Genomic DNA, 12,588 nt, shown 5'->3' on the forward strand with positions numbered 1-12,588 from the left:
TTTCAAGACCACCAACACTGGATACGGGCAAAGATTACCAAGTGTATTCTAGGCTGGAATTTGTATTGGTCATCAGGCTAGGGCCACTGAGCAACTGGAAAATACTTCATGGAAGCTTTGGCTGAGCTATTATAGTTTGCTTAAAGAAGCTTAAAAAATATTCCATACTTTCTGGAAGGTTAAATTTGGGGCCGAGTGAATCACTGGGAAAATATGCACTGTATAAAATATTGTCTTTTCTGCAGATCACGCAAAATGTTAATATGACAGAGATCTATTTTACAACCCCACTCCTGCAAAAGTTTCTAGTCCTCGTGGTTGTGGGAAAAGCTTCAAAATGTGACCCCAGTGCACTCTATAGGCTCAAAATAGAAGGCAAACAGAACATCAAATCTATTATTTTACATATTCTAATGATTTTAAAGCCAGTCTCGTTATTTTTGGTGCATCTGACTCATAATTTTTCAACATTTGGGGTTGGCAAATACTGGAGAAATAATAAGATTCGTTTGCTCCTTTAAAGACACAATACCAGCAGCTGGCCACATTAACTGGCATTAACAATTACTTCAATTTAAAACACAGCATTGGGTTGGTTTAGATTAAAATAAAACAAATTTATTAACAGAAGGACATAGGATAAGTGATGCCAAGTAAAGGAAATAAAGGCAGAGATCATCAAAAGCAAATAAAAGTGAAAACACACATCTAAAATTCTAAAACTTAATCTAGCAAGGTGCAGTCTTAGTTAAGATGGTTTTTCTCACCATTTATTCTTTTTCCAGCATGCCTGACCGTCTCTCTGTCAGTACCTTCCACAGAACTACATGGTACTGGTTTTCCTTGTCTTCTTAGGCGAAAGACAAAGATGGAGTCTCTCTCTGGACCTTATATTCCCAAAGAATTGTCTTTGTTCTCAAAGTCAGGAAGGCCCCTGGGGGGTTCCATCACCTGTCTCTCTCTGGGGTGCAGGAGCCATATTAATTCTCTGTCTCTCGAGTACAGATGCAAGACACCTCCAATGGTTTTTTGATAGCTTTGTTTACAGCTAATATGTAAATTAAGGTAAATCCACATCCCTCTGTCTGTTTATCACCTTTACCTAGGATATTCTTAAATAGATAAGTAATTCATTACTTCTCATATAAGGTTAACACATGCATTTTACATTATATTAATGACAAGCATGCTATTAGTTTTCAAATGATACCTTACAAGGCATATTTTCTGCAGACATCATTACAGTAGTGGGTAGGTGTGAATACAGGAGTGCTTAGATTCACACCCTCAAACATCTGGTACTGGCTACTGTTGGAAGACAAGCTATTGGGCTAAACAGACCATTAGTCTCAATCAGTATGGCCATTCTGATGTTCTTAACCAACCCAAAACAAAGTATTTTATTTAGATATTCCTGATGGCAAATTAAATTTTGGGAGCAAAATTGATTGTCTTCCATGGAAAATTCAAATTTTGTAAAAATTGAATTTTCTGTCAGGAAATCATTCCGACAGAAAATTCCTGACTAGTTCTATTAACTACATATTGCAGTTTTGCAAAGAAATCCAAAACTGGTGAAAAATCACCCCATTTGATAGGCTTTTTGTCCAATAATACTGCCACAGATAATTTATTTGACAAGACATGGAAATCATAATTTAAAAGAAAAAAATCTTTCTTTTTTTTTTTTATCCAGTACCCAAAAATGTGCTAGGTACCTCACAAGACATAAAGATGATACGGTCACCACTACAGATACCAATCAATCAGCCAAGGGGTTCCAAAAGTTTCCATTCTTCAGTTCCAACATTTTTTGGCTCAAACACCGAATTCTCTGCTTTTCTGCTCTCCAGATAAAGAACTGGAAAATGTCCACCTTGGTAAATCTTTATATAATTATACATACAATGTAAAATGTAAACAGTAATTTAAACAATGCAAAAATTAAACTATTGGTAAATAATAAGGCAGAACTCACTACTTATTAAAATTCAATCACTAATGAATCAAAACAGAGATATCAGTTGTAAATGAACATGCCTCTTTTAAAATGTTAGCTTTCTGATTCTTCTCATCTCACGTGCACATATACATGATTATTAATGTCAATAAACAAAGCAGTGTAGTTGTAGCCATGTCAGTCCTAGGATATTAGAGAGACAAGGTGGGCAAGGTACTATCTTTTACTGAACCGACTTCTGTTGGTGAGAGAGATAAGCTTTGGAGGCACACAGAGATCTTCTTCAGGTCATCACAACAGAATGCAAGGTGGAACAGTTTGTTTAGCATAAGTAGTTAGCACATATAAGGGACCATTCAAGGTAGAGTGGCCCGTTAACACTCCATACAACAATCTGTAACCCACTAACCCCTTCTTTTTCTCCTGTGACTGCATACTCCAGCTATATAGACACACACCATATATATAAAATAAAATATAATGCAGATCCTAATTAAATTAAAGCTAAAGTGTCAGATTCTTATTTGCATTAAGACCATTTTATACAGATTGGGTAGTGTAAAAAAGGGGCCTTAAAAAGGAAGTAAATTAAGTCTATTTATGTCTGCTTTCAAGCCTTTTTCACTGCCAGATCACTGTGAAAGGGCCTTAGTGTAATGAGAAACAGGCCCCAAATCTTTGAAAAATAATTATAATCAGTAAGGTGTGATTAACTAAAAAATGAATTATGCATCTGGTTTAGCGGTAGAGTGTTTCCCAGTGGAATATTACTGTATGTAGAGGATAAAGACTGTGAAAGTCCAATTGTGCCATGTAGAAGAGGACTGAGGTCTTTGGTACATTCTTTATATTTTTTTCACAAAGGATCTATTTATTTACTTGTGTTTTGTTAAACTCCCCATACCTTCTATTATGCAGATTAATAGGCAGAGAAGGAAAAGGATTGATGTTAGTGATGGGTGAATCTAATACATTTGGAGGTTTGGTTTGATTTGGCAAAGCAAAACTCAAAGGTTTGGATGCATATCTGGAGTATCTAAGAATTGCCCAAAATATTGAGGTTTCCCACTTCCTCTATATTCACACCCTGCCCTTAAACTTTCCCCTTAACCTCTGCCTGTGCTATGAGGAGGATATCCTCCTTCCTTCCCTGACTGAAGCACTTTTTAGCAGAGCCTCTGAGGACTTTTCTCTTCCAAAAATATTTTGAGAAGAGCCTCCTCACTCAGGCTTTCTTTATCCCTAGGCCCCAAGAGCAGCAGCAGGAGGGAAATCTTCTGAGGAAGGCTTTGCCGCCTTTTCTCCAGCAGAAACAGTGCTAGCCTAGTTCCATCTATGTAAGTGATTGTGTGCTGGTATTCTCCTGTTACTGATGCGGGATTTGGAGCTTCCCAGGTGCTATGAATCATCCCTGGGAAACCTGAGACTATTATCATGAGGTTACCAGGACCAAAAAGGAAGAGGTGGGAGACGTCTCTCAGGGGAATAGTCCAGGTTTGCTTCATGGCATGGACGAACACTTGGATTAGTTCTCATTTCACCTTGAGCAGGTTTTTGAGTCTGTTCTTAGCAGATGTGCAGTGGCTGTGGGCAAGAGAACCTCAGTCCAGCAAACTTCTTTCGCTCTCTATTGCTCCTTTGTGTATATTTCTCTGCAACAAATTTTGTATTAAAAATTATCAGAAGCAAATATCACCAGGTTTTTCTGCAGGAAATATTACATTTGATACAGTAAAGTCCCCCCCCCTTGCCCCAAATACATTAGAAAAACAGTAAGAATAACTCATTTCAACACTGCTGTGTTAAATTCCCCTTAATAGTTTTATGGTTGTGAGACATGCCAGTCCAGTAAGACATAGCACCTGACCTTCAGGACACAGCTAGTTTTCAAATGTTCCAGGACTGATTTCCTTATTCCTGAACCAGTCATTACCGATGAGTGAGAAGTGCAATCACATATCGCACCACTAATAGTGATTCCACTGCCTCGCTTGCCAGCTTGTTCCACTGCCTAATGAAACTCTGCCTATAGTTATAAAGTTTTTCTTAACATTTAATCTAAATCTTCCCTGCTGCTCATTGTGTCCCCACTGACTCCAGAGAATAATTGATCCCTATTCTTTTTTTAAATATCCGTTTTTGTACTTGCACTTACAGCATTTTTCCCTCTGCCTTTTTCAGACTAAACATGCTAATTTCTCTTAAGCTTCCCTCTGACTTTTATCCTTCATTGCTGCTGCTCTCCTCTGAATTCTCTGCTGTTTCTTTATGTCTCTTTAAAAATGGGGTGTCCTGCAACGAAATCAATGTTCTAACAGAGATCTAACTGACATAGAGCAGGTTGCTTCCCCTATATGTAATATACTTATTATTACAGCCCACTGTACACATAGTCTTATTTACAACAGCATCACGTTGCTGACTCCTTTCTAAACTAAGGTGAACAGATTTTCTTCTACACAGCCAGGGAACAGAGGCCAGAAGCATGTACTCTTACATTTCTGCATGTGACCCTTTTCCGGTTCCTTCTTCATTAACCAGTTCAGTGCTGCCAGGCTGTAGAGGGGAGCTGAAGATCATAGACTTTGATCGGTTGCATTTCATACCTGGTACTTTTTCTGCATCTCCTACTGTGAGAGGAGGAAAATACAGACTCTGCTGAGAATTTTTTCCATTTGTCAGTCAATGGTAATGAAGAAATATTTAAAGCTAGTTTAAATTATTACCTGTACACTGGGCTGAACTATCCAGTTACAATGATTATCTTTTAGCTACAAAAACAATTAGCAGGCAAGCAGTACTGTTTTGATAGAAGGAAAAATACAACCTTAAAGCTGCTTTGAATTTTGAAATATGTTATTTAACCAGGAATCAAATACTGTAATTCTTTTGTCAGTCCCCACTGGTAACCACTGAATACTTAGAGTGTTGTAAGACCCGTCATTCATGCCAATGAGCAATTTTTAATAACATTTTAAAGAAACAGATGTTCTCTACAAATCAGATAGCAGAAGAACCTCCAAAACAAGCCATGTTAATATAGGCATTTAGATGTACAACTAATGGACTGGATGGATTACATTCTCTTCCAGGTCTGTCAGCAATTGCATGACAGCGTTTCTCAAATATTGCCACCTACTGTGCATATACTTGACTCAATGACGGAGATGGGAACAGAACCTAGGAATTCTAGCTCCCACCTCTCTGCTCTGATCACTAGACCACATCCACGTTTTTTCTGGGGAACAACAATGCTGCTTGGGTAACTAAAATAAACTACAAGTTAAAATGCCTACAGGATATAATGAGTGCACATTTTGATGAATACATTATGGACTCGCAAATGTCACACAACTGACTGCATTTCTTTCAGCCTCAATTGCAACATTCCAGAACACAGTGCTAATATGCTAACCATATCATCAGCTTGTTTTAGTAAACTAAGTTGCTTCAAAATTTTAAATGAAGGGGGAGAAAAACAGTAGGATAAGGAGAGAAGCAAAGAGTATAAGGAAATATCCTTATTTTGCTTATATTCTTACAGTAGATATTTTGTACAAGAAATACTCCGTATACTAAAACTAGACCCACTCCCTCCCCACAGCACACACTCATTGACCTGGAAGAAGCGGTCAATAAACACAGAATGTTCCACAGAATTGTACAGAAACATTAGTGCTAAATACTTTTGTGCAAAGCACAGTGAAAACTCATAGTGTTCAATATCTCACACACTGTATCTGTAGTAGGCCTAGGAACTGAACATTACATGGTGGTTCAAAGCATGAAAGGATACTGCTTCTCTGCATCCTTAAGGATTTATTTTATACTTCCTTCAGATACAATAAACCTGAGCTTCTTCATATAGCAATGTAGATTTCTTTGATTCTTCATTAACATTAAAACATTTAAAAAGTGAGAAAAATCAGGTTTCCGCTCCCTGAGGGCTACAAGTGTGATTGTGAGAACACACAAAGCCAGGTGCTTCTGGTCTTTCTATGTTTGCGTTCTAAACTAGCTCATCAAGACATGGACTGTCTTCGTATTGGTAACTTGTAAAGAGCACATTGTTGGCACTTAGCAAAATTAAACAACAATACATGAAAGCACTTAAGCAGCTACTTAACTTTAAGCTTATATTTAAGTCCCACTGATTTCAATAGGACTTGTGCTTAAAATCAAGCACAAATATGAGTGCTTTGCTGAATAGGTAGGGTGATCAGATGTCCCGATTTTATAGGGACAGTCCCAATATTTGGGGCTTTGTCTTATATACGTGCCTATTACACTCCATGCCTTGTCCCGATTTTTCACACTTGCTGTCTGGTCACCCTATAAATAGGGATGGTTTCCTGATTCAAGACCATAACTAATAAGGATTTTTTTTTTAAAAAAAATTCTTATGAAGGGAGAAAGTTGCTGTAATGACACAGTTAGCTGTGCCATTGCCAGGAAGTGTTAACTCGAGTTTTTGTGTTAGTAAAAGTGTTCCCAAAGGAGCTGTAATTTAGTTATCATGTTGGGCTCTTTTTTCAGGGTAATGGATCAATTAACTTGGGTGACACTGATAAGGCTATCTTTGAGACTGGGCATTTCCTGTACTCATTATAAATGCATTATTAACATTGTACAGAAGGCAGATTAGGTCATAGAGGTGACACAATAAGTCACAGAGGTAGGGGAATAGGACTGTTTTAAAAATATTTCATAGAACCAAATTTCATAGCATTCCAGATGGAGAGGACCACACAGAAAACATGCTGAAAGTAAATCTACATGCAGACAAGTCCAAGTTCATAAGAATGACAGGTTTCTTACCTGAATATTTTCTTTCTTTCTATTAGCAGTGTCTCTCTCAGTTCATTACTAATGGGTTAATTTCTCTACCTATGGAATTTGGAGGTGATCTAATGTTGCTGGAGAGCCAAGGACTAAGTTCTGGCCACTAAAAGAGTCTTTCCACAGCTGTAGGAACACTGCAGCAACCAATTATTAGCCCTAAGATAAATCGATATAAGATATGAAACTAACCTTAAAAACAATATAAGTCTAAGTCTCCCTTTAGAGAAAAATGTCAGTGTCTGTACTGGTCTTTATAGGCTACCGGTGTGGATTGAATTTGGAGAGAAGCTGCTAACAGAGAAAATTATCAGATAAGAAATTTCTCATTCTGTTGCACAGTTTCTCTCCTCATTCATCACTAATGGGGAATAGTGAGCACTGAGTCACAGTGGGGCGGCGGGGAAAGGATAAGCAGAGATAAATTATTATAGCAAAATAGTAGGCAGGAATATAAGTTTTCCCCCATATAAAGCAAGAGTTTTATAAACTAAAGAATTATGTGGGAACCAACCCAGTAGCACCTTCTTACCAACGGATGCCGCTGCAGAGAAACAGAAACTTGCTTTGCAAATCTTCCTTAGATGAGGCTCATACACATTCCCCATAGTGACTCTACAGACTACTGTGAATAATTTCCCAGGTGCCTAACATGCCAACTGGTGTAGGATTTTTACATCGTGCCTGCAGCAACATTGAGGCTCTAAGGCTTTGGCATTTTGGATTGAATGAAATGAATAGAGTACAACTGGGGTATGTATGATATATCTTCAGAGCTCTAGGAATTCCCATTTATGGCACAACCTTCCAAGGGTTAGAACCATATTATGAGAGAACTATTTCCCAGGAATTGTGGAAAGAGGATCTGACCTTGAACAACAGAAAGGTTTCTGAAGCTATAAGAATAACTTTTTCCTCATGACAAAGACAGAGTGCTTCTTGTAATGAGACAGGAACTAATTCCAAAAGTTGCCTTTTTGGAGGTAACGGTGATGAGAAAGGCCAGCCACAGACTTGTCTAATCTGTCACTCTGATTAAACCTGGCATTTGATACTCAAATAGAGAATCCAATGTGCCTGTCTACAAAATGTCACTGTGGCTAGTACTCACATTTAAAAGGTGCACAGACGTAGGACTCCAAACAAGCCTCCTGGAGAAACTCTAATGTGAATGAGATCATCAGAACTTTGGGATTATTATTACAATTATATTACAATACCACCTAGAGGCCCCACTGGGCTGGGTACTGCATAAACAAAATGCAATATGTGCCCCCAAACAGCTGCCTGTGTCCCTTCACACCAGAAATGTAAGTTTGAGCAGATCCATGAATGAAATATCCTGATTGAGTTTTGTTTGGGTACCAAACTATATCAGAGGTTAATAGAGAATTCATACTGAACTACAGATCTCTTCCGATGTCCAGGTTGTTAACTGTAGGTGTTCCCAGTTTGAGTGAAGGAGTCCCTGCTTCAGGAAGTCTGGTATTTTCTGCAGGTACAATGTGAGGACTGTGGCTATCTAGCAAGTCCAAAATGTCCTCTAGGCTAGTGGAGGACAAGAAGGACTTAAACTCTCTCCTTTCCATTTTTCTGCATCTTTTATGAGCTGTCCTTTTATGAAAGTTTCCTCCCTGTCTTTAGACTCTTCCTGAAAGTTCAGAAGTTCCTCATTGGGCTTTTCAATGTTGGAGTTGGAGCTCTTCAGAGAAGGCTGGGGACCCGACAAGCCAGTCTAGCTTAGTCCTGGAGCCTCCAACGATAGCCCTGGGCTGTCTCTGACATCCACAGATCCATAGATGAGGGTATTGACCCATCAGTAATGAATGAGGGGGAAAGCTGTGTAACAGAATACAAGCATACTAGCAAGGTAATAGTCTACCATTCTTTGGTTATGAAAAGGACATTTAGTACACCATGCTGATGAGGATAAAAAGGCAAGAAAATTGAATAAAATGATAATAATGGGTGACTTCAGCAGCCCTCATATCACTGGTTAAATGTCACAGAAGGACACATCTTCTGTTTTACTTAGCATGTTCATTCATTGACATTTAAGTGCCTAGGTACTGATCTGAGAATCCCTGCACAAGGACTGGGAGTCTCATTTTGATGCCCACATTCAAAACTTGGGTTCCCAGTAACTTTCCAAATCCAAGTCTTCATGTTATTCTCCTACAGATTCGCAAAAGAGGCTTTTGTTCACCTACTATTCTTCACTCGGGCCAGGGCACATTCTCACTCCTTGCCTCTAGACTTCTGTTCCACAATGGAGGGGACAATACAAACAGCAGTAGGTACAACCTGAACACTTAGCTGTGAGTGAATACGTGGTGTCCCACCCTTTCATATCCGCCCTAGCTGTGGACATCAGAAGCAGTGTTGCCCCATCTTTATTCTCAAACCCTTCTCCTGTAACTCAGAGACAATGGAAAGCTAGATATCTAGTGTCGGTGTATTTTAGCGGTAGTGCACATGTTAAGGGTGCATATTTTATTTTCCAATCTCTACACAGTAGGACTATTTTACTATACATATTTACTAAATATTTTTACTATATTTACAGCCCCAAATTCTGTTTGTGTATGCTACAGACTATGACCAAAAAAGTGGACATGTTCCTAATTTACCTGTGAAAAACCCAGATTGGCATATACAAATTGGATAGGTGATTGACTGACAGCCTCATATCTATGCACTAATAACTGACTGTGTTTGTGTAAAATAGCTGCCCACCCACTTTATTAACTGAAATCAGTTCCTCAGAGGAAAGAGAGTGTGCAAAAATGAAAATTTTGCCACCAGTGCTCCAGTGAATCCCAACAACCCAACTAATGAATCACTGATGTAACACAATGTATTCTTCTTGAATATATCATAGGGGAAAACATCAGCATGGTCACTCTATGATTTCCCACTTACCAGTTAAGGACCGCTGCAGTTTAGGCTTCGTGTCAGGTCCATGATGTGCAGAACAGGAGTCATCCTTCTGTGATTATGAAAGAAAGTAGGTTAAGACTTTTATGGAGATAGCCTGTAAGTCTATAAATGACTCTCATATTTCATACTCAAGCCATTCATGATCCCCATGCACTCTGTTTCCATTTGTTTTAATTTTGCCAGGAGAACACAAGAAAAACAAAAAGAAATGTTTCTAAAAATAGATTAAATACCCAGCATAGATTTCTGGGAGGAAAAGTTTACCGACACTTATTTGTTTCATGTTGATGAAAGCAGTCTGAACTCTCAGGGAGTGATTTAGCAGATACGATTTGAAAGCAGCAGATCTGGAGCGATGAGGACCCAGCCAAGTGACTGAGCAGAAACTTGGCACGGCCACATACATTTATTCCCTGGCTTTATGCCAAGTAGCCAGTGGAAAGCTTGCTAGGTAGCAAGCTCATGCTAATGAGTGCTCTCTCCTTTTGCTTCAGCACTAATCTGCACTGCTCAGGAATTTCTATTACCACAGTGCAGCTAGAATTCTTTAGTATTGTTTTAACAGGAAATGAGTCCTTTACACAGCCATGATTTGTCTTGTAGGTCCAGAAACCCATGCTGCCAAATCACTTCTGGCCACCTCCCAGACCAATGTTCTGTTTTGTTTTCTTTCTTTTTTCCCTTTAACCAGGGGAACTGATGCCCTCAATCCATTGTTTGCAGTTTTGTTGACTATTTTAGTAACAATGGCTTCCAGGGTTGAGCAGCAGTGGCCTAGCTCCCTGGAAAGCCATCCCCAAGGGCATCCAAGGACTCTCAGAGCGTATTCCATGCAGTCCTCTGACACAATTACTAAAGGAAATATGTAATTTATGGCCATGGCTTACAGGCAGCTCCAAATGAGCCATTTAAAGGGGAGAGGGGACTATATGTATGTAGTGTGTTGGCAAAAGAACAGAGGGAAGAACTAGTACAAATTTCCAGGGCTACAGGTGCAAGTGTTTTCTGGGTACTGAATAATAATTAGGTGTACTAAGGCTCTGAAACTACAACACCTATGAGATTTTGGGTTGGATCATATCCCAGATGTGCAGTACAAAGAAACCCAAAACATGCACAGTAATATATAGCATGCATTGTGATAAATATCTACAGCAAATGGTAATAGGAAACCTTATCCGTGAATGGTAGCCCTCTTCAATGATTCTTTCCCCTGAGAGGGGCGGGGGGGGGGGAAACTAAGACCTGAAATTGAACTCTTTTGAGAAGAAGGATGGTCTTGGGATTAAGCCTCTAAACTAGCCCACAGGAAATCTGGGTTAAATTCTTAGCTCTGCCACAGATGTCCTATGTAACCTCGGGTAAATCAGTTAATCTCTCTGTGCCTCAGTTCCTCACCTGTGAAAATGGGGTAGTTACATTTCCTTTCTTCATCTGACTGGCCTATTTAGACTGTAAGCTCTCCAGGGAAGGGACTCTTATGTATATGTCTATAATATAAGTAGAGGACCAGCTCAATGGGGCCTGGCTCATTAGCTGTTACTGTAGAACTACTTGAATTAAAAAGCAGAGCTGGTAAAAACTTTTTGCATGAAAAGTGTTTTGCAGGGGGAAAAAATGGCCTTTACAAAAAATATGTCAATATTACTGACATTTTACATGAAAATTTCCATGATATTTTAAATCAAAATGTTTCTGGAGAAATTTTTAATGAAATCTATACAGACATTTTCGTTTACTGAAATCCACATTTTGTTATTGAAAACTGGGATTTTGGTCAATGAAAATTTTTGAAAAAGATTTCAAATACTATTGTCATAAAAATATTACAAAAAAAACAGAAAATGGAATTTTGAACCCTGTGAAATAGACATCTTAGCAAATTTTCATTATATCAGTCACCTGTTTTTATCCAGTTCTAATGAGTAATAACTTTTAAATGCATCTGCCTTTTATTTTTTCCTGAAAAAGGTGCTAAGTGGTTGAAGAATCAGGCCTCTAAGTTGTTAAAAGCATTGAGATAGGATTCAAAGTTAATTATCCCCAGTTGGATTCCTCTGCTACATAAGGCACCATTTTTCTACTAGTCTATAAATGGAAGACGACATGCAAATTCCAGCAGCACTGGATGTGTTAGCATGATCCCTTGTACCTTGGCTCCTGCTTCCTTCTTAATTCTTCAGATTCTTGCTATCAGTCAGAGGGTATACACAAAGCAAGTTTGTTTCAGGTTTCGTTTATTTCAGGTTTGGTCGGTGAGTATAATTGTAATAGTTCCATCTTGTGGTAAAATGCAGAATAGAATACTGCCTGGAACAAGAGTACATACTTTTCTCTGGTATAATGGTCTATATCTGTCTCAGATAAAATCCTGAGGGTCAAATTCTTCCCTGGAATCCACATAAAGCAGAGTATGTGACCCTTAATTACACTTTAGTGCTCAAAAGTTCCTAGTTAGAGTTCTGTGGGGTTTTCAGTAATGAATCCTTTCTGCAGGAATATGGACTGTGTGTATCAACTTAGACTTGGCATAAAACTCTATGCCTAAAGACGTAATATGAAAATATTTGGCTTTTTAAATCTATTTTATCAATGAATTTTTAATTTAATCCAACAAAAAAATCTGCATTTGTATGCACTCAACTGCTATAATTTGTCACTCCATATCATTACGAGTTATACACGGAGACTCTTTTAGAACACGTATGAGACATATTCCTAGAATTTTCAGACATTAATCAGATTTATTTCATTTCTGTTTGCTGTAAAAATGACATCAGAAAACTACCAAGAAAAGGTCCTGATTGTGCAAACACCTAGATAAGTAGTCCCACTGACTGCAAAGGATT

General features: G+C 38.5%; 1 protein-coding gene across 1 annotated transcript in view; it reads right to left on the reverse strand.

Annotated features, from left to right (window-relative positions):
- Positions 1-2,308: 2,308 nt before the first annotated feature.
- The window catches only part of LOC115658035 (sodium/hydrogen exchanger 2-like), a 70,268-nt gene continuing 59,988 nt past the window's right edge, over positions 2,309-12,588 (reverse strand). Inside the window, exons 11-13 of the mRNA XM_030576495.1 lie at positions 9,722-9,788; positions 4,458-4,590; positions 2,309-3,612 (exon numbers count right to left, since the gene is read on the reverse strand). Coding sequence (XP_030432355.1) covers positions 3,588-3,612; positions 4,458-4,590; positions 9,722-9,788 — 225 coding nt within the window. The 3' untranslated portion in view covers positions 2,309-3,587. The remainder of the gene's footprint in view (positions 3,613-4,457; positions 4,591-9,721; positions 9,789-12,588) is intronic.

This window comes from Gopherus evgoodei, chromosome 9 (genome assembly GCF_007399415.2).
Source record: "Gopherus evgoodei ecotype Sinaloan lineage chromosome 9, rGopEvg1_v1.p, whole genome shotgun sequence".
Classification (NCBI taxonomy): Eukaryota; Metazoa; Chordata; order Testudines; family Testudinidae; genus Gopherus; species Gopherus evgoodei.